General features: G+C 39.6%; 1 protein-coding gene across 11 annotated transcripts in view; it reads right to left on the bottom strand.

Moving 5' to 3' along the window:
- myo18ab (myosin XVIIIA b) overlaps nucleotides 1-21,876 on the bottom strand; it is a 206,342-nt gene that overhangs the window by 80,887 nt on the left and 103,579 nt on the right. For all 11 annotated transcript variants that reach the window (XM_084716789.1, XM_084716790.1, XM_084716795.1 and 8 more), the window contains 2 exons: nucleotides 20,330-20,395; nucleotides 8,643-8,771 (listed from right to left, as the gene is read on the bottom strand). In XM_084716789.1, the coding sequence (XP_084572915.1) occupies nucleotides 8,643-8,771; nucleotides 20,330-20,395 (195 nt within the window). The remainder of the gene's footprint in view (nucleotides 1-8,642; nucleotides 8,772-20,329; nucleotides 20,396-21,876) is intronic.

The following is a 21,876-nucleotide window of genomic DNA, read 5'->3' as shown; positions in this document are numbered from 1 at the left end:
CCTTGAAAACACTAGGGTTTTCAAGGATTTCCAGCATTTTTAAGAAACCCTGGAGATAACTGAGTTTGTTTGCACCTCGAGGTGTCAGCAGTTTTACAGATACCTTTTTCTAACAGTGGCTTATGGGGAAATGCTTGAGCATTATCCACTGGACAAAGCAGGAAAGAAGGCTGAGGGCATCGCTATTACAATCGGCTGAGAATCCCACCTACTATGCAGTGGAAAATGAAAGTGAGAAAGAAGCATGGTAGCACAAGTGAGTCAAGTGGAGCAGAACCGTACCACATGGTGGAAATGTGGCCTAATATAAAGATCGGGTAACCTGCGGCAGAAGTAAACAGTGGTCACCTTAAACATCTGCGTCTTCCTTTGCCCTCTACCTCTCCTTTATACCTGGCACATGGGAAGCTGCTACATAGGCCCTGATTCTCACACGTACACACACACGCACACACACCTCACACACACTGACACAAAGCAGCAGCGTCTGCCTGAGCCCACCTGTTCCCAGTCGAGGGGGTGGAGGTGGGGCGGGGGTTCTGTCTTTAGGCAACTATTTAATTAGGCTCAGTGTTGGTTGGCTGGCAGTGGAATCCCCCATGCTCCTCCACTCTCAACTGTTCCCCATGAATGTCAAAGAGATAGAGAGGGTAGAGACAGGCTGCATGGCTTCAAAGCAGCCAGCGGATCCCTTCTATTTGTCTATTCCCCCATGGCGAGGCACAGTCTCTCTATTCCAGCTTCCCTTCCTTTCTCCCTTTTCTCATTCTCACTCGTTTCCCAGAGTGCTTTGAACGCTGCTCTCCCAGCCAGGGGAGGGGGGTGGGTTTGAAGGAAATGGGGAATGTTCCCCAGAGCAGGAAAACAGACTAGATGGAGGAACAAACTAATTGATTTTGTGTTGCCGCGATATAAAGAGAGCCTCAGCAAATTTATATCTACCTCTCTGAGTATAGGTACGCCAATCAATGAGTGATGATGACAATGAGTCAGCACAAAACAAATTAAAGTTGGAATATTTCAGTCAAAATGCGACAACACGATGGGGCAAATTTGTGAGTGCACAACAACTTTTAAGAGAAAATCCTGATTTGGTACATTACTTTTAAATTGACTATCAGCATTGTCGCAAGCTACTTTGGTAAATTCTGAACATGGGAGAATAAAAAACCTTAAAGATCCTAAATCTTTCTGTCAGGCTGCTCTCCTCATAGTTTCTGAGTATCTGATGACATTTTAACAAAAGCAGATGCCACAGACTGCTCCCTTTTTATGTTTCTAGAATTAAAAATTTCATCTGCACAATTTTCATGAAGTCAAAACCCATTTTTTATATTATATTATGGTCAGCATTTTTCTGTATTTTCAATGTATTTACATTCTGTAACTATGTCTCATTTCAGTTTTTATTTCGGGTGGCTCACCATGATCACAAGAGGGTTTTAGAGAAAAACTGATATTCAGTCTTATTGATAAAAGTCTCACTGTTTACTGTTCACTCCCCTACAGTCACATCGGAGCTACACTGCAAATGCAACTTTTTCTACTGGTTTTGCTTGACGATAAAAGAATGACTTCAATGCTATATATTTAATTTTTTTTAAATTAGGGATGTAATGATACCAAAAAGTCATGGTACAATAATACCATGATTTAAAGTCCAAACATGATATTTATCGCAATATTAAAAACAGAAAAAGGACAATTTGTAAAAATCTTAATTAATTAATTAATTAATTAATCTGATGACAAAATTTTATGTTCAAATAAAGTGTTCCTTTTATCTTTAGACCCTCTTACACTGGAAAAAAAAACCCACTAACACCCACTAATGTCTGGATTTATTCTTAAATGAGAAAAGGTACAATCAGCAGTCAGTCCTGGGTCAAATGTCTCATTTTAAATAATTAACCATGTAATACTGCATTAGATATTGTCACAGTCTGGTATCCAGTATTTGATATATTGTTGCGTCAGTAATTCTTATTATTTAATATTTCATTTCATGTTCTGTTTTGTATCATGTTTTTATATTGTAATGTACTTGTTCATTATTGTCTTCCATTATTTCATGTTTGCTGAAAATAAGATTTTAATCTCAGTGGATTCTAGTGCAGTTGGGCTGTGATACTTGAACACTGGCTGTAACTCTCATCGTTGGGTCCAGCATCTAATAGATTTCACATTCTGTTCAACTGACCACTGACAAACAACACATGAATTTGTCCATTTTATCTTTGATGAAACAATATGCGACTGCAATTGTGATATGTGACACGATTAGTGGCATGCACTACAGTTTTCATTTATACTAAAAAAAAGTCACAATGATATGACATTTGTTGGGGTCTGCACCAAATATTCATCTTTCAGCCAGAGGACAAGATTTTTAAGGCAGGACGTCTCTGCAGCACTACAGTACCTTTTTTTTTTGTAAAACAAAGAGACAACTGCATCTCACCTTCTAACAATTTCACACTCTGTCTATTCTTTATATTCACAGCTTTCTCATCAAAAAAACAAAAAACACAAGGAGCGCAGGAAGAGAAAATCCAAAGAGCAAAATCCACTACAGCTTGAGGAGAAAATGACTATACAGAGACATACAGAAGAGCAGTAAGTGTGAGTGATTGCACCTCTCTGGGTTGAGATCTCAAATCAAGTCTGAGACTCTGCCAGAATCCCTCAAAAACGCGCTTTAACAACTAGCTGCTCACAACGGTCACAAAGACACCAACCCAATTCCAAACGACATCAATTACATGAGATTACTGTTTACCCTGAGAGACGAGGCTCAAACCGAGTCCTTCAAAATAAGAACAAACTGCAAGGAGGACGGGAATCCAAAGCTTAATCCCTACCCAGTCACACACATGCACACACACATTTACTAGATATGCAAAAACTGTGCACCAAGTCAACTGTGTGTTCACATGAGAAAACTTCCACAAACAACATCAAAACTTCCCTGATGTAACACACACAAACACACAGACAGAAAGCCAACACATCCCCACTGGATCATCTTCAAAAGTCAGTCAGCGCGTGGTGGCAATGTTTTCCACTTGTCAGGCTCACTCTGGTGGAACAACACACACACACACACACACACACCAGTGTCACGGCGAGTAGGGAGAAGAAAATGGAAAAGACAAAATCCTCTACAAGGGCAACTTGTGAAGCATCCAAAAAGCTCATTTGGTGACACTGTGTGTGCGTCTCCTTGGGTTTGAACTCTTCCTCATTTCACTGTGGACTTTCCAATAAAGCTGAGATGCAATGATGGTCTTTAGAAAACACATTAAGACAAGATAAAGCACGCTGAAAATGATTTCACCTCCCATCACACAGAACTGAGCGGACTTTGCTTCTCTATCCCGTTCACAGGATCTCTGGGTTAAGGAACAGACCTGCAGGACTCACAGAGGAAGAACAACGGAGGCTTGAGGGCCAACTGGTGATGAGTCTAAGTTAATTTATTCATTTATAAGCTCCTCTCACAGGTGGGGCATGGCACTGGCCTCACACTGACCCTTTTAAAGGCCACTAAGAGGAAAAGAAAAGTTCAAAATAAGATCTTGTCTTTGTCTAGCCTGTGTCTCCAAGACATAAATGAGCTCAATTTCAGACCCATACTTCTTAAATCCAGTTCTGCAGAAATGGCCTTCGTCTCGTCTCAGCCTGAGACTAATTTGAGTCCAACTGAAGATCTTAAAATGTTCTTTTTTTGTCTCACTGCACTGATCTTAAACTGGCTCAAATATTCAGTTCTTGAGATAACAAAGAAAACTTGATGGTGTTAAATGAGATCTTAAATTTGTCTCAGTGGTCAAATTGAAGTCTTGTTGCTCCATATGGTTGTTCAGGAGAAACCTCTGAGACACCTATAAGCTCAGCAAAAGATCTCCTGCTTTTCTGTTGTTTTGCTCCTTTTTTCTCCTTAGGGGGGTTTAACAGAAACAGATGAGACTTCATTAAGCTCAAAATAAGAATCTCATAATTGTGAGAAACTAAATCTTTGTCTGGGTTTTATCCCACACCCCAAGTTTCGCTCTGGAATCCATCAGGGTTTGGATGGATACAATCGTTTACACAATCTGTTTATTAATTCTTTAGAAAGAAAATGGAAACTAAAGAGGCTGAATTAATCAACTGGCTATCATCTTCTGCTTTTTAAGAGAGGTGCCTGAAGTGAATTCAATGCAAGTTAAATTCTGTTATTTACTATTAATACTGATAAAGCCTGATAACCCCAGGTTTAGTGCAATCATGTCATCTTTTGTACCAATTAATGTGTTTACAATAAAGGCAGGGGATGCTGCATAGGGCACTTCTGCCATGACATAGATTTTTCAATATCATTACTACCGTGATAAATGTTTTAGCATATTAAAATGAATGTGCTTTATTCTGGCTACAATAACATGCGGGCAGAGAGCTGCACATGGACTCATATGCTGGAGTTACATCCAAGAACTATTTTTCTTGCTATGACAGACTCTGGCACAGCATGAATACTGTGTAACAGGAAGATGTGGAAGGTAATGTAACGAGCAAAACAAAACAAGCTGCAACTCTTAATCTAACATTATTCTCACTACCTGAGGATGTGAAGAAATTTCATTTTGATGGAAGACTAAAACTGGACACTTACACATGTGCTAATTTAACCATTTTATTACGGACTGCTTTGGACAAAAGTTTTGCCATTTTTGACTTTTATTTTACTTTTCTTCACTATTTACTTCGCAGGTAAGCCTGCGTGTTGCAGGGCTGTGGTCAGTCTCTGACCAGAATACCTGTGTGAATGTTCAGCCTTATTTGAAGCCATTTAAATAACCAGAGTAGTAAGTTGATGTGGGACATCACTTAAAGGAGTAATATGTAGCCACTGTGCACACAAAAGTAGTACTGAGTACAGCACTCCAGATAGCAAGTTGGAGGCACAGACAATATTAAATAGCTTATAATCCTGTTTAATATATGCTCTATGTGAGATGTTTCCCCCACCTCCTCCACACCAGACACGGGAGAGACAGACAGGCTGCAGGAGCTCTGCAGGATATCCACAAACTCGTAAACTGACAATACGAAGCGAGGACAAGTCCTCCACTGTATGTTAATCAGCTGTTTCTAACTGTCAGTTGTCTGTCAATGTACAGTTCAGCCTGTTATCCTGACAACAAAAGCCAACAAAACACTGCTCTGAAATAACACATTCTGGACGATGAGTTAAGTGGCTGCCTGTCTCACTGTCCGCCAAACTCCATGAACATTTTCATTAATTTAACAGTTATAAACATCTACACCTTCTGCACAATTATTAATGATTTCTTACAACTCATAAACAGACACTTACTCATTTGGCAAAAATTCTGCATGAATCTTAACTCTGATTATTGTGAAACAGACAAACTAAACAGTTATTCTGGTCTGGAATGAAAATTTCAAAGGGGGCCCACAGCTGTAGCGTTCATGTCAAGTGAAGCAAGTATCTCAACTTAACATGTTTCCTTGATCTCTCATGACACATTAAGGTTAGTTTATAATATATTACAGTAAATATATTATGGATTTGTCCTTTAATACTGCAGCCCAGGCTCAGCTGGTTTTGCTGTCACAGAGAGCTGACTATACTATACTGTACTGTATCTGTTTAATCTAGCCCTTCTCTAACACAAGAATGAATGAGTTACATTTCGTGTATTAATTAAGTTGCATTATGGAGCAGCTACTCCTCCCAAAACACATGGAAGCCTACACCTCATTTCATTCCTACTTGAAGCTGATACACTTCTTTTTTTTTTTTTTTTTATCATTTTTTCTTTCACGAGTTCTGTTCCCTTACACTGCCAGTAGAGTGAAAAGAGACAGAACCATGTTTTGAGTGATATAAATTTAGGTCATATCGTCCACCCACAGGCAGGAGGATGATATCCAGCAGCCGCTGATCAATACTGAAGTGCTTGAAGAAGATCTAAGGACTGTGGTGGACTCCCAGCGGAGAGGAGCAGCAGACTGACAGCTGTCTGTCTGTCCATCCAGTCAAGCCTGCTTTTATGTGGCACACCGACAGCTGATCACCAGGGAACTCAGATTCAGGCATCAGTCCAGCAGGGAGCGGAGTGAGTAAAATGACAAGACGCCACCAGGAAAGAACGCGAGTAACTCAAGTTCATCTCAGAGGAAATTATCTCACGACTGCCAGCCTCATGCTCTCTTAAGATGTACGTACTTTCAAAGGCCACAAATAGATATGCAGCCCCTAACAGTTAATTGAGAACTTCAAGTCCAAATGCCACAACAGATACAGCTCTGTCCTACATGTTAGCATTAAGAAACAGAAATAACACGAGGCTATGGCACTAAGCTCTGTTAATTACGTTATCCATGTAGTTAAGCCAAGGGGGTGGCAGATAAGAACAATTATAATCTCTGTATGTACGAAGCTGAGGCCACAGATTACACAGAGAGGATACACAAAACATTACAAAACTGATAGCCCTCCAGTAAATACCAGTTTTATAAAGCTCATGGCACTCATTTTGGTTGAGAATGGGACATTCTGTGACATCTCCCTGAATAACTGAAGTTTCACTTATATTATATATATATTATTATTATATTATAATTATTAAAGGGACAGTTCACCCCAAAACACAAAAAATACATATTTTCCCCTGGCCTGTCGTGCTGTTTGACCCTTTAGTTTTTTTTTGGCGTGAGTTGCTGAATTTTAGATATATCAGCCATAGAGGAAAGGGGTAGTTAAAGGGACAGTTCACCCTAAAGTCAAAAACACGTTTTTCCTCTGGCCTGTCGTGCTGTTTTTCCTTGCAGTTAGTTTCACATGAGATGCAGAGTTTTGGAGATACCAGCCATAGAGATGTCTGTCTTCTTTCCAGTATAATGGGACTAAATGACTTGGCTTGTGGTGCTCCAAAAAACACATCTGAAAATTCAAAGCCAGTGTCTCTTTCCAAAAATCATGACCCAGTGGCTCAAAATAATTCACAGCCCTTGTGAGCACTTCATGTAGGCACTACTTTTTTCCTGCAATGGAATCTACAGGAAATACTTTAGAATCTACTGGAACTAATTTCTTTTCTAATAGAAAGTAGGGATGTTCCTGGCAACTCATTTCCCTGTCATTTAAATGCAAATTTTAATTTAGACTAGTCTAACAGTAAGAAAACACTCAGAAAGCAGTTAAAATTGAGCAGAATTGATTAATTGTTAATGTGAAACCTCCTCAAAAACAACACGGCATATATCAAGAGTCATTTGAAGTGGTTAATCACATTCTTCAATGACCAGATCATATTAGCAGTGCTTCCCAAACTGGGGGCAGGTCCTCCTGAGGGGCTGCAGAGTCACTGCAGGGGGGCGTGGACGATCAGGGGAGAAACATGGAGTGAAACTAAGTCGAAATAAATATCATATATGTAGGGGAGTCTGCTGATGCTATCATGCAGGCCTTTATTTCAGTGAAACCTTTTTTTCATCAGTTGTTTCCACAATTACAGTTAATGATTTGAGAAAAAAGGGCCTAAACTTTTTGGGGCATGCCAGAAAAAGTTTTGGGACTAGTGGTATTAGAAATGCAGCTGAAATGCGTGGCACTGTGCTGTGCATTATGAACACTACACATTATCTTGCAAAACATGACAACTCACTAAATGCTTTTCAGACTAAACAGGATCAGTGTCTGCAGAGCTGACGTTAGCTGGCAGCCCGCTACACAGTGTGGCTAATGTTAGCAGTGCTAGCAGCAGCAGCAGCTGCTCTGCTTGCAGGTTAATGTCCACATCTGTGCTGAATGTGGTCACATGTTGCTCCATTCAAGTTGTTATATACCAGTTTATTCTGTCACAGTCTATATTCAACATTATTTTCATTTTCTATAGTAAAATACTGACAAATTGCTCTGGCTTTACAAGCTGTCATCTGTCCCACTTTGCTGATAAAAAGATCTGGGCCATCGGAGCATTCACGCTCTATGAAAGGGGCTGTCTGATGGAGCTGCAGCACTGGCTAGTCGTGGGTGTCTGCATAACAGCTTAGCGGTTACAGTTAACTGTCACTGTACATGAATTAAATATTCAGAGTTTAGCCGACTCGTATTTCTGGTACCAACTATTGAGGGTGACAACGTTTAATCAAAGAGTCAATTGATCATGCATATCCCTACTAGAAAGAAAGTAGCTCCAACAAACTACTCACAACAAGGTGTGGATTAGCTTGAGTATCAGGGTCATGATTTTTGTAAACAGATGGTGGTTTTTCATTTTTCAAGTGTACAAAGTCGAATACAATTTAGTCCCATTATATTGGAGAGAAGGCAGACATAGGCAACTCAAACGAAAACTATCAAGATGGATAAACAGCACTAAGGTCAGAGGAAAAATATGTTTTTTTTATTTTAGGGTGAACTGTCCCTTTAAAGTTACCACCCAATAACACATGCTGCAGGATTTGAAATGATCTAGTATGCCTGGAAAGGTATCTCTGAAAATGACACTACAACAATCCATCATGACCCCATGACCCTTCAGATGTGTGTGTGTGTGTGTGTGTGTGTGTGTGTGTGTGTGTGTGTGTGTGTGTGTGTGTGTGTGTGTGTGTGTGTGTGTCAGTCTCACCTTCCTCTTCTTGAAGGCCTGTCTGGCCAGGTATCCCCTGCAGGCAGCCTGGAACAAAGAGATGTTCCTCCTGGTCTGAAAGTCCCGCTGCTCCTCCAGCCTGGACAGAGTCCCCGCTCTGAAGAACACCTGCAGGAGGAAAGGACAAAGTCACACACGGTTCTTTTCTTGAGGACAGGACTTCAACCTTTGTAGAGCAATGTCAACATGTTGACCAAGTGAGTGTAAAACTTGCTAGGATCAGAAGTCCGCTTTTCAACACACTTCCAATCCTACAGGTTTGTAAGAATGATTATTCTTAAGAGGAGACCATGTTGATATGATCAGATCTGAAGAAAGTGAGGTGTATAACCTTTTGAAGCAATCAACAACCACAGAGTTTTTGATCACTGATCCGGCAGCACTGATATATTGGCACGGACTGGAAATTGTCCTCTCTGGCACACGGACAGAATCAGTATGGATGTCTGCCCAAAAAACAGAACGTTTATAAATGGAAACATGCCAACGCTGCACTTAACAATTTCACAGAGAAGTCAATATCCAATCACTTTCATGCATTAAGTGGGAACTGAGCTGCTTCTGAATTCCATCATTTTATATCCTTCAAACATTTACCATGACCCAGTGACTCATTGGTGGGTCGTGGTAAATGTTTGTTTGACGAGGTACAACGCAAATCATCTATAAAATGACGACCAGTAAGTGATGGGGGCTCAGAAGAGTGTGTGTCTTGTGTTTATTACATCTGGACACGACCTTTCGGCTGACATTGTGCAAACCTTGTAAACATGCCATTCACCAAATGGGAAATATCTTGCAAATTTACATTTATACCCTCTAAATTTTGTTCAGTGCCAAGGTTATTTGTTCATTTCGGCCCTGTCCAGAGCAACTATCACAGTGATTTTCCTTGCCTGATCATTATAGTCTCGTCCAGAAAGATTCCTGTGTCTTTCATCTCCTCCGCTGATGATTTGGGCAGTAGCAGTGCTACTTCCTGCATGCCAATGAGCACACAATTTCATTTTTGACTGTAAAGAGTCAGAATGGGCTGACACTGGGCCCCCAGTAAAAGCATCATACATCATAATGCCTCTAACTCCTTCTAGATAATTTGTGTCTGGGGACAGACATTGCTCTGTTCCTCTGCCCTGAATTAGCTGGCAGCTCTTTGTGGAAGTCGATTCATTAAGCAGAGTTTGAGTGACGCTTTGTCCTTCAGAGGATGTGACTGTTCCTGACTCTGACTGTAATTTTCAAAATTAGCTGAGAGAAGGAGAAAGTAGAGCTTGGAGTATGGCCGGGAATTAAGATTGTTGTGTAGATGTCATTTGGGCCTTGTGACTTCTCCGTTATACAACGTTGTGAAATAAATACTGAGCCAGTCTCCAAGTGTTTTGTGACACAGGTTCACACTCAGTCCATTTATCAAGCTCCTCTTGACAGTCCACCCAAATAGTAGCTATTTCTAAAGCCTATATTGGCAAATGGATGTCAACACAGTCACGTATTGGTTCACACTGTCACCACATGTTAAAACAGTCTGCAAATGACTGTAGGAGGCGGGGCCTCATGGATACGTAGGCTCTGTTTACACCTGGTATCAGTCAGTCATAGCACCCCAGACTGACCATGCTATATTTCACTATAGAAATATAGTGAAATCCTGTCATTGTAAAGTCATCCCCAAAGACAACTTTTCCACATAAGTTCTACTACATAAGTTCAGCTAGTTTTTTCATATATGTTGCCAATAACACGACATGTTGCCATATTACTGATGTTTGTAGAGCAAAGTGGGGGACATTACTCTTTTAATTTGAAAGCCCAGCACTATCCAGTGAAGGATCTCTCTCAGTGTTGACCCAAAAAGCAAACAGAGAGAAAAGTTGTGGATCATATTTGTTATAAAACTGACCTGAAGTTAATTTCTCTTCTTTTATAGAGACTGAGATTCATTCCATCACAGCTGTTTACAGCAGTTTTGGTGCTACTTGTTGTTTTGTTTGGTGTTTTTAGAAATTTGCTGAACCAAACTTAGTCCAAAAAGCTACAAATCTCACATACTTGGTATCAAATTAAAGAAGAAATTGCATGTTCAAATGAAACAGCTTGTGATTGGCAATTTTCTTCTGATTTTGAGATAGAGCTGTTTCTTGGGGTTGAGAGGGGAAATTCTCATTTGAGTGAGAATTCTCAGTGAACTGCAGTAACATTTTAGAGTTATTCTGATGTCTAGAGGGTTAACATGAGTCCTGAGTGATCCCATCACATATGAACAGCTCTGAGTGCAAGTGTGGATGCACCCAGGATGGACTGAAGAAGCACTGAGATTAGTGGTGTGATGATACATCAGTCCGGATTGACTCAAGTGAGTGTGTCCTGGGCCACACTGGAGGACCATCTACTCAACTGACGTCCTGCAAGTCCACAGAAACAGCTGCCTGATTTCCATTTGGTTCACACTGTGATGCAAATGAAGTTTCTAGGTTCTTTGACCCGCCAAGATGAGCAGCAGATGTTTGTGAACAAACTGACTGTTCAACTAGTAACTGCAACATCCCCAGAGTCCCTTAAAATAAAAATCTCGTAAGTTTGAGAGTTGCTGAGTGAGGAGAAACTTAATAAACTTTGTGAAACGAGTATGGCTAGGTGTTTAAATGTACAGTTTCAAATGATTTCACATTTAACACTAATTTATGAGAGAAGACCACATTTCACTGATGCTTAACCTGTCAAATTTTACAAATTTTAAAGTAAGCTGTTAATAAACAGCTAATTCTTTGTTGCTCGTGGAAATGGTTTACACACTTCCTTAAAAAATGTGCAAATTTTGTGAGTTGTTTAGTGAGGAGAAACTGCATTAACTGCATAACACCCTGTCTATCACAAACTCTTTATTAACTGGGCCTACTTATAAATTCGGCAAATATACATGAAGCTATTCTTTCTTTGTGCAAAAAACATTGTCATAGCATATCGACTACTACTGTCGGGCCACCAGTTAAAAACAACAACACATTTAGTCTTTGCAAATGAAAATGATGAAGCTACATGTTTATTTGCATTTAGAGCGAGGCAGTGAAATTCAATCACAAGCAGTCACTCAAGACGCAAGTGGAGATGCATTTTAATGTCAGGTGTGAGCTGATGTCTTCAGCTTGTTATTGGATCACACAAGATGATTGTTAATGCCAGGTCAGGTCCATAGTGTGTCATAAGGCAGGGGGTGAAGAACACACTGACCACAGCTCAGTGTAAAATATGGACAGCGATGTATTTACCTGTGGTGCTGTTAGTCACAGTTTAAGGTTGATTTATGCTTCTGTAGTGAGCTGTACCTACAGTGTAGCCACATAAATTTTGCCATGCCCTACACTGCAGCCTTGCATGCACTTCCCAAGAAATGTAACTATACATTGCAGCGACGCAAACCGCAACAGCTGTGATTAGTCCACTTGGTCCAGTTTTCTCCTGAATACAAATTGACTAATATGGAGGAGACTGAGAAGAGGTTGACTGAAGAAGTCTTCAAATATGTTCATTTGTATGACTCTTCACCTCATTATAAAGACTGACAGATGGCAGAGAATTGTTGGAAAGAAGTTTCCACAAACATCAGGGTGGACATCGCACAATGTACCAGACAACGCGCTTGTCTCTCAATATACTTGAGTGACAAATACACTCGTCTCCAGGAAAAATGACGACGAGGAACGGGGACCCACGTGGCAACAAAATGCCAGCTTTTGGGTTCCTTCTCTCTTGGCTGGAACTGGAAAGCACCGGGACACCAAGTCCAACTATGATGACAAGGTAAATAAAACATGGTCTTTGTATTATAAGTCTCTATGTTATAGGTGTTAAATTTAGCTAGCAAGCCAGCAATACTGTTGAGCTGTAAATTAAGCTTACTGATTTGTGCAATCCTCCGTGTAACAAAAATGCAAAATGTAATTGGTTGTAACTGACTTGCCAGCAGCAGCTACTGTCAGAGTCTCTGCTGGAAAGTCAGGGAGTCTTTCTCTGTCTCTACAGTCACCAGAAGTACATTTGTGCCTCTCAGGGGGAGTTTCTTTGTAGGAATCTGTGTGATGATGCCCTGCTGCTGCAGTCTAATATCAAGGTTCACTTAACATTACTGATCCTCAGGACTGAATATCTAGTGAACCTGAATGTGTCTTTGACACCATGTGTTGTGTTTACTGACACAGGACAGAAATGAATCTTTTGTTTACATCTGACAAGGTCTCTTCCCCCTTATAATTCTTTTCTCTGATGATGTGTTTTTGGACAGTTGTTCTTGTACACACAAATATTTTGAAATAAAGTATTCCATCCTTCAGGTTGAGCACTGAGACTTTTTTGAAATTTTTTATATATAACTACCAGCACATATGTGATTAACTGTTGACTAGTTATATTTAACAATGTGAGTCTTAACATGAGTTTTTTTGTAGGTGTATTTACTCTAATGACTTCTCCGGTAAGATGTCTTTAACCCTACTTTTCTAACTACAGTGAAATGGTGATGCAATTAAAGGGCAATGTTGATACGGTGAGTGTGCTGCTCCTCTATGGTGTGCAAATGTGTGCTGGGATGAGAAATGTTCTGAATACTAACACTCTACAGCATGGCTGCGTGGGAGTACAGTATCTCATATGTGGAAGTCTCTGGGTTGTGTTTAATGACTCAAAGGTAGGCAGCACTAAGTGAAGCCAGAGGCTTGTGGTAACTGAGCCAGAGGTTGGCAACCAGAGCTGTGTGGTCCACCTGCACTGTAGTTGGATTAGAATAAATGTGATATCAGCAGGTGAAGAGAGCTTGGCTCAGCTTGGAGAATTTCCACCAGAATATTTTATTCAAGGAGGAAGCTGAGGGACTCATGTAGGAACTACAAAGTCAGCTCAGATGAATGAGGGCTTCAGCTTATGGGTGTCCTGCCATCCTGAGACTGGAAAAATATTGATCAGGGACAATAACGAATGAATACTGAGGCAGACACCTGTCTCAGTTGTCAAGTGTTTACAATGCTGTCCCAAAGTGGGTCTCTGTGTTGGGATTTTGCGCCTTCTGGTAACACAGGTGGCTACACTGGCAAAATGTGCAAAGGAAGAGACAGTGACACACTCTTTCTCTCTCAGAGTGAGGGATCTTGGGAAGTTATATAACCTCCTCACAGTGGAGCAGACCTTCACACTCGCACACACACAGTGTTTGCAAATGTAAAAAAAAAAAAGTTTAACACAAAGGTTACAGATGTGAAAAAAATCTGAATTAAATGAATGTGATATGAATAAATTAACTAAAATATATATCAGCCATTCCTGAGAATGAGGACAAATCATGTACTCCCAAAAACAAATAAAACAAATAATTAAAAATAATTTTAATTTTTTTTTAATTTCGACTAGTCTAACAGTAAGAAAACACTCAGAAAGCAGTTCAAATTGAGCAGAATGAATGATACATGTGTGTAACATACAGTATATGTAATGTAATGTAATGTAATGATGTAATCATGTATTTTATTTATGCCACACTTCACCTTTAATTATCTATCTAATTTAATTGTAAAAAAAAAAAAAAAAAAAAAAAAAAAAGTAGAATTGCAGTGGCCAGCATTTACTTCAGGATGTTTTAAATTTGGGACGGTTCGAGATGATGGAGAAAAGCATTAAGTCTGAATATGCCACAAAAAAAAACACTGTGCATGTGTGTTTCCCATTGGCCCAATGATAAACCCAGAATATTAAAGAATATTATGTTTTGAACGCTGGTTTCAAATAATGTTAGATTTGTAATTTTGTTTACTTCTTCTGTTATTTAAATGTATTAATAATAAACATCTTCATATCAAACTTTTTATTTATTAGTATTTTATTTTGTTCTTGGGTATATCTTGTATTTAGACATTTAAAATTTAAGAATATTAGCTTCTTTGTTAAAAAATAGTAAGATATCCAAAAAAGAATAATTTTAGTATCAGTATTTAAACTCACACTGGCACTACTATCTAAAAAAGTGATTCCCAGGCCAATAACAAGGCTTGGTATTTTGGTGTGTACTGTATATTATGGCTGGTGAGGACCAAGTGTCTCATTTATAAACAGTCCAAAAACATCTCTGTTTGCTTCCATCCACATGGATTCAACCACTATAAATAAACTGTCCTCTGGTGTGAATTGCTGCCATGGCCAGCTGATGTCAAACTAGCCTGGGAGGAGATAACACATCTGGTTAACATGGACTGCTGTGCTCCTTGGAGACCCATTTGTCAGTGCAGGGATGGTTTAATGATATCAGGCAGAGAGCCACATACAAGTTGGCAGTGAACCACAGGGGCAGTTTGGCAGTGAGAGGTGGATCATCTGCCAGTCTGGAGAAGATGCAGCCACTTGTGCACAGTCCACACTTAATGTGTCACGGGTGACATTTCCATTTTGGATGATGATCGGTCCTACAACAAAACTCAGGTGAGACAATATTGAGTATTTTACTTTCCAGCTGAATAGATAATCAGCTAATTAAAACTGAATAAGAAACAGGGTTCACTTTGTGTCATGGACTCCACTGGAAACAGACTGGTGCTACGAGGATTCCCTGTTAATGCTGCTTGAACAAAAAAAAAACTCTGTGGTTATTATAATTTTTTTGCCAGAGTTCAGGGTTCAGTTTGCTTGATATGAGTCATGTCTTATGGCAAAAGTGTTTGTACCTGTAGCCTCCTCTGCTCAACCCCCCATCCTCTCTCCAAGAACATATTCACTGGGACCAGTGCTGCCAGATACACAATAATTATTGTATTTATACATTAATTCTGGCATTAGAGATTGTACATCGCACAAAGAGCAAAAGTCTCATAATGCACAATAATTTGATCACTTTGTGACACTAAGTATTTGTACAGGCCAACCTGTAAGTGCTACGTCCCATAAGTTGCTGCTTTCTAGTGCCATGGGAAATTTAATACTCCAATCTACAGCACATTTCCTATCTGGCAACACTGATTGGGACAAAACTAATTTACAAAGATGGAAAATGACAAAGGGGCATTCTAGTGCACACGTTGACATGGTCTCTCCTTAAAGTTCATATAAAGGAATAATTAACATGTGTTCTGAGTTTGTCACACCACAGAAACATGTGCTTGCAACCATCCAACCAAATTTGAATGAATAATAAAATTGTTAAGTAGAAAAAATTAGGTCTCAAACCTAATTCTGGGGGTGTGTCCACTCCACTGTCTCAGTGTCAAACCAGTGACCTGAAAACAACCTGAAACATGGACACTCCATCTTGCAGCTTTATTGGACATGTCAAGACATGTCTGAGCCACCAGTGCCAGAGGACAGTGACAGGATGGTATTCATTTTTCTTCTGTGTCAGGTTGTTGGAACTGAAGTGAGCTGAGGTGAACTGCTGGGCTGATCTGCTGCTGTTCATAACTGAGCATTAGGGAGGGTGAGGGTAGATGGAGGCGGTGTCATTCATGTGTTGGATTGTGGGGCTTATACAGTGAAGGGGGACCACGGCTCCGGCACGTCACCGAGTCATGTTTCAGGTCCGTCCAAAAAATTGTGAACACAGAAATCTGAAGAGTTTCACAGTCTAACTCCACAATACAGTTTTATATAGTTCTAAGTCTTTTAAGTCTATTTTCTAACATGTAGAATGTGTTTGGAAGAAAATGTCCAGTCTATTGCTGTTGACAGTAAGTTATTTCAACACTGTCACCTTTTTAACACCTTTTTACACAGTCTATAGTTTCTATTACCCAACCCAACTTGGCAGGTGCTTATTATACAACTGTTAGTACAAAAAGATGTGACTGACGCACAAGTAATGTAAATCTAGTCTATTAATATGGTATTCACCACTTTGATGCAGCTCATTTATTCATTATTCAAAATGATTCCCACACTACATGGGGTACACAGTATAATTAGATGGAGTAAGTGGCCCAGTGTGTGGGTTGGTTGGACCTGTGTGTGTCTTGTCTGCCAGTAAAACTAATGAGAAACAAGAGGCATTAGTTATATGAACACCACAGAACAAAAAAAGTTGCGATTTGGAACTTTATCTGAACTTGGGAAAAGTAGCAGGCCAAGTATAGAGTGACACGCACCAACACTAAGGCAAGGTTAAACTCCCTGCAATATCTGCCAAGTAACTTCTCTAATTGACAGCTCAAGGCGCTCACTGTTCTTTATTCCACAGACATTCACAGATCTAATTAACAAAACCATCAGCCTGTCTTTTTCCTTGTGATTAGCACTTTTTTTTTTTTATCTCAAAGAGTTGGAGCCTGGCAGTGTCTGACTGCTGCTTGGCAAGGGTCATTGATACAGAGAGGCACAAAGACCAGCTCCTCCTCCTCCATAAAGAGAAAAAGATTAAAAACAAAACACACTAGGACTGGTGAAGGTGAGAAGAGAAGTGTGAGGACTTGTCAGTGCAGAGGAACAAAACAGCTCTGACTTCTCAATGTCCGCCACACCTTTTGTTTGAAAGGTCAGCGAGTAGAATGGAAAACGCTTTCTAATTATCTGTTTAATTGAGAGTGTCAAGAGTGAAAAGACGTTGGGACAAAGCTAAGACTCTCCTTGATGGTTACACAAAAGATACAGCTGCAGAAAATGTCTGGTCATGGCCACTGACTGTATAAAGATGGACGGTCCGTCTCCACATCCTCCCACTGTACAGAAATGAAGCTATTCCAGATATGAGCGCTGCCATCTTGCACTGGTGACAAAATTTGTAGTCAGAGTCTGTGCAGCGCTGATTGGGGTTGACGTCATGGTCTCGAGGTCCAGTCCATATACACTAATTATTTATTTGACATGTACTTTTATGTACTTTATAGCCTATCATCTAACATGGAGGGGACAGAATTTTTTACATTTCATAATGCTTTCAGAGAATAAGCTGCTATAGAACTAAAGTTTTGATTGATGGGGCAAAAACACATTTGGTAATGTTCTGCAAAAGCAAAATTTTCATGTTTTTGTAACAATTGAAAAATGTATCATTTTAAACAGTTCTGTATGCAGACCTGTGATTTTAGCTAACATATGCAGATATGTTGTGACAACCTCAGAGCAGACAAACCTTCGGGACCCCTGGGGTTTTTGCCACCAACCTTAGGGGGGCCCAGACCCCAGGTTGGGAACCAGTGCTGTAGTCCATACCAATACTAGTTCATGTCCACAATTCATGATACCCAATTTGATTCCATCTTAAAAAAAAAAACAGAAAAGCAATAATATTCAGCCATTATTATTTTTTTCATAAAACTATTCTTCCAGGACTGAGGGGGAGATTTATGATGCCTGACACACTGTCAGAGGAGCACGTTGCCATGTCTGCAAGATAAAGCAACAGTACAGTGATTTCTGCTGCTGAACTTTCAATATAAGCTGAACTCAGAGTTCAGCAGTAGTTTAAATTTACTGACATGGTGAGAGACAAAAGGCTAACTTTATATTTAATCATTTTGATGGCAGATGACAGGACAGTAGCCTACAGTACAAGCAATGTTTACATTATGTTAGGCCATTGCAAATATAGTGGAACATGATTCTTTTGGCATTTGACGTCAGACTACAGACCTTGTAGGCATATAAGCTGTCTGTCAGTTCAAGAAGAACTGCATTTTTGGTACCTTTAGTACTGTAAAAAAAATACTTGGTCCCGAAGAGTTGGTTCTTGTGACTTCCCTAATGTACAGTCAGTGGTCAGGACAAGCCACCAGTGCAGAGTGAAGTGATGTGAAGTGTTTTATGTCAGGTTTCAGGGGTTCTTGCAATCAGCTGGTGACTGCCTCCAAGTCATAACATCAAAAAAGGATTCTGGGGGAAAAAAGCCCAAAAAACAAAACAAAACAAACAAACAAAAAAACTTGGGGGACTCTTGTTGAATATTTTCAAGAATCTCCAGGGAGAAGGTTTAAAATTAAACATGATTCAGCCGGGGAATTGGTTGAAGCCACGTACAGGAAAGACCTGGGGTTTAAGGTTAATGCTGTGAATTCGAAAATTAATAATTGCCTGTACAAACAAAAAAAAAAAGGCTGCGTAAAAACAGTTAGAATTTCATGTACTTTGATAGTTGACGAGCTCCAATTCCATCAGAACTACAACAGAGTCGTGTCATACTCAGAAATACTGTTTCTGTCACTAATTAATTTCACTCCGTACTTTTTAATCCAGTGTTAAACTGCTGTCAGATTAACTTAACACTTCCTGCATGTTTCAAAAGCCTACCACAACGGTGGGGTATTACATTCTTTGATCCACTGAAAGGTTTTCAACATGATATCCTCCTGTTTTTATTCACTTATTATTTCCAACAGCTTCTACTTTCCAGTTCTTTTGATCTCTGTTAAGCTGCTGTCAGTGAAACTCAACACTTCCTGTACATGTTTGACATTAAAGGCCTACCAGCAAAGAGTAGGACTGAGACACTGTCAGGCTTTTCAAATAAAACATCCGCGCACAAAGTGTTGGGTTTCACTGACAGTATCCTGACAGTATGACATCATGTAGTATTGTGGAGGAAGAATTGAGTTTACAACAGCAGCAAACAGCATCAGCAGAAAATTAAAAGCACAACAGTCCAAAATACGATCAAATTTACTTAACAGTAACTTAAAGTAACAAGGCCTTTCTCAATATGCACATAAATGCCTGTTTGAAAGGCTTCTCTCTGCAGTCTAAGTAGCCCTGTTAACATTTAATCAACAGGGCTGACTAATAGCAATTTAGTTTTCACAAGTGGAAATGACATTTTGACCAGTTAAAATTTAAGGTATTTGTAAAACAATTGGACATGACAAGATATTTTTCACATCTATAACTGACATTTCGACTAGTCAGAGTTATTTACATTTATCTCTCATTTGATTATTGACATCAATAATTCAATTTTCACTTATAAGAACAACAATTACAAATCAAATTGATACAACGGTACCATATGATTATACACATGGTGACAGAGGATCGGAACTTGTGGAAATGTGATTTCTCATTTAAGATGTAAACAGTTTCATTTCCAATATGACCAACTTAACAACAAGCCAGTTTGGATAAGTATGTTATTGAAGATATCTACAATGTTGTTTTGACTTGTGGAGATTCCTTTTCATTCTGATTAGTCACAAAAGTAACTGTACAAATCTCAAATATAATTGTTATTCATACAAATATAATTTTCACTACTTACAATTGTATTTCTGATATTTGAAATACAATTGTAGATATCTGAAATCACATTCTTACTGCATACAATTCCAAGCTGACATATCAATCATTTACATTTGACTGGTCAGAATTGAATTTTAGATACCCAGAATTCTATTCATAATATCTGAAATGGATACATAGACTTGAAATTAAAAACTGCCCGTCAAAACTGATATCTGTACCTGTCAATGGAAAAAGTTGACTAGTAATTTACAAATATATACAACAAAAATTTTCATTAGTAAGAAATGAGCTGCTGATATCAAGAATTAACATTTTGAAAAGTGAGAAATTGGTTGTAGATCTCTTTAATTAGAATTGCTACTAGTCAAAATGACATTGGCTTGAAATAACTGGTCAAAAACATGCTAATAGTCCTCGTGTGTATAATAAGATGAAAAGTGTGCATGTGCGTGTCTGTGTGCGACTCCACTCACCCTGCTCAGCCCCATGTGGTAGCTGCTCTTCTCCAGCTCCAAGGACTCCAGCAGCTCCTCCACTGCCTGGAAACCAGCAGAGCAAACAGTCAGGAGACAGATAAACAAAAACAAACACCGTTTGTTCTGGGCCTCACCTCTGCATGACCACATGATCACGTCGCCCAGAGGACGCTTGCCTGGTGCCATAGCAACAAACACCGTTCCCCCTAAACACCAGCTAACACAAACACACACACACACCTCTGTGATGTGCCTTGGGGGACTTGAAAGGACAAAACAAGTCAGACAGAGAAGCCTCTCAGGTTCCTTTTCTGTCAGGTTTCATCTATCGTGTCAACTCAGCCTTCAGAAGACAAACTGCAGATTGTTTGTTTGGTTGATGGAGCTCAACTCGCAGGTTTCTAAGGGCGGATGCTGGGAGGAAGGCTTAAATATCAATACCTGAATAATAATTAGTTAAAACCGGACTTTTAAGAGAAAAAAGACTAATCCTTGCTTCCCACGAGGGACCCCTTGATGCTGCAACAGATATTAAATTCAACAAAAAGAAAGTGTTGAGTTTCCCTGTTCTTAGAGCCTTACCTGTAGAAAAGATTAACAACTAGTGTTGGTCCCAGGGTGGTGCTACAGAGTGCCAAGGGATGTTTAAACTACAAAATAATTCTTGGAGCGAGTCATTTTAGGCCGAATCATAACAGAAGTTATCTCAGCTAACGTTGGGCAATTGGATGAATACTTCGCTTGTCTATTATGGGCTGAATCCATCACCAGTTGTTTTTTTTGGTCGATTTTTGGGGCGATATTCTTCATATTATTTTGCTAATGTAATGGTCTGCAGAGAGACAGCCACTGCTCTGCGATGTGCTCGCATCCAGCAGCAATTCAGAAGGTGTATGGTTGTATTTCTCTGTTTAAAAAGGAAAATATGCGTGAGAATATTTAATTACTTGACACTTTGTGAGTTTATTTTACATATTGGAAGTAGTGAACATAGGCAGTGTAAATAACATAGTGAATTTGTTAATTGTACACATCTCCTACTTCAGAGTCAAGGGGACAAGACGAGGTAAGGGGGGGTGAATATACTGCCAGTCACTGATGGATGGGCTGATGATGAGTGGTTGGGAAATTTTAACATATCGCCCGGCCCTACTCACCAAAGTAACTGGTGACATCTGCAATTGGAAAACAGAAAACACAAACAAGGCTGACTGAAAGGGGGTTGGTTTAAAAGATCATCTTACTGCTCATGTTTCTTGCCCCGGACCTTACTGTAACAATGTCACTGTGTTCCCGGATATAATCACTTAACTTGGTAACTACAGTGTTATTACAGATCTATGACCTATGGAATAGCCTCCCCCACTCCATCAGCTCTACCCATCCTGTGGTTTGAAGTTTAAGTGATGGCTGAAAATTAATCTCTTTATAAATAATCTCTGTTTTGCCTTAGTTTCGTTTCTTAGTTTTTTCATTTTTGCATCTTGCATGTGAATGTGTGTGTTTGTATGTACCAGTCAAAAGTTTGGACAAACTTCTCACCC

This window comes from Lutjanus erythropterus, chromosome 4 (assembly GCF_056507025.1).
Source record: "Lutjanus erythropterus isolate fLutEry1 chromosome 4, fLutEry1.hap2, whole genome shotgun sequence".
Classification (NCBI taxonomy): domain Eukaryota; kingdom Metazoa; phylum Chordata; class Actinopteri; order Lutjaniformes; family Lutjanidae; genus Lutjanus; species Lutjanus erythropterus.
This window is presented reverse-complemented; position numbering and strand designations above follow the sequence as displayed.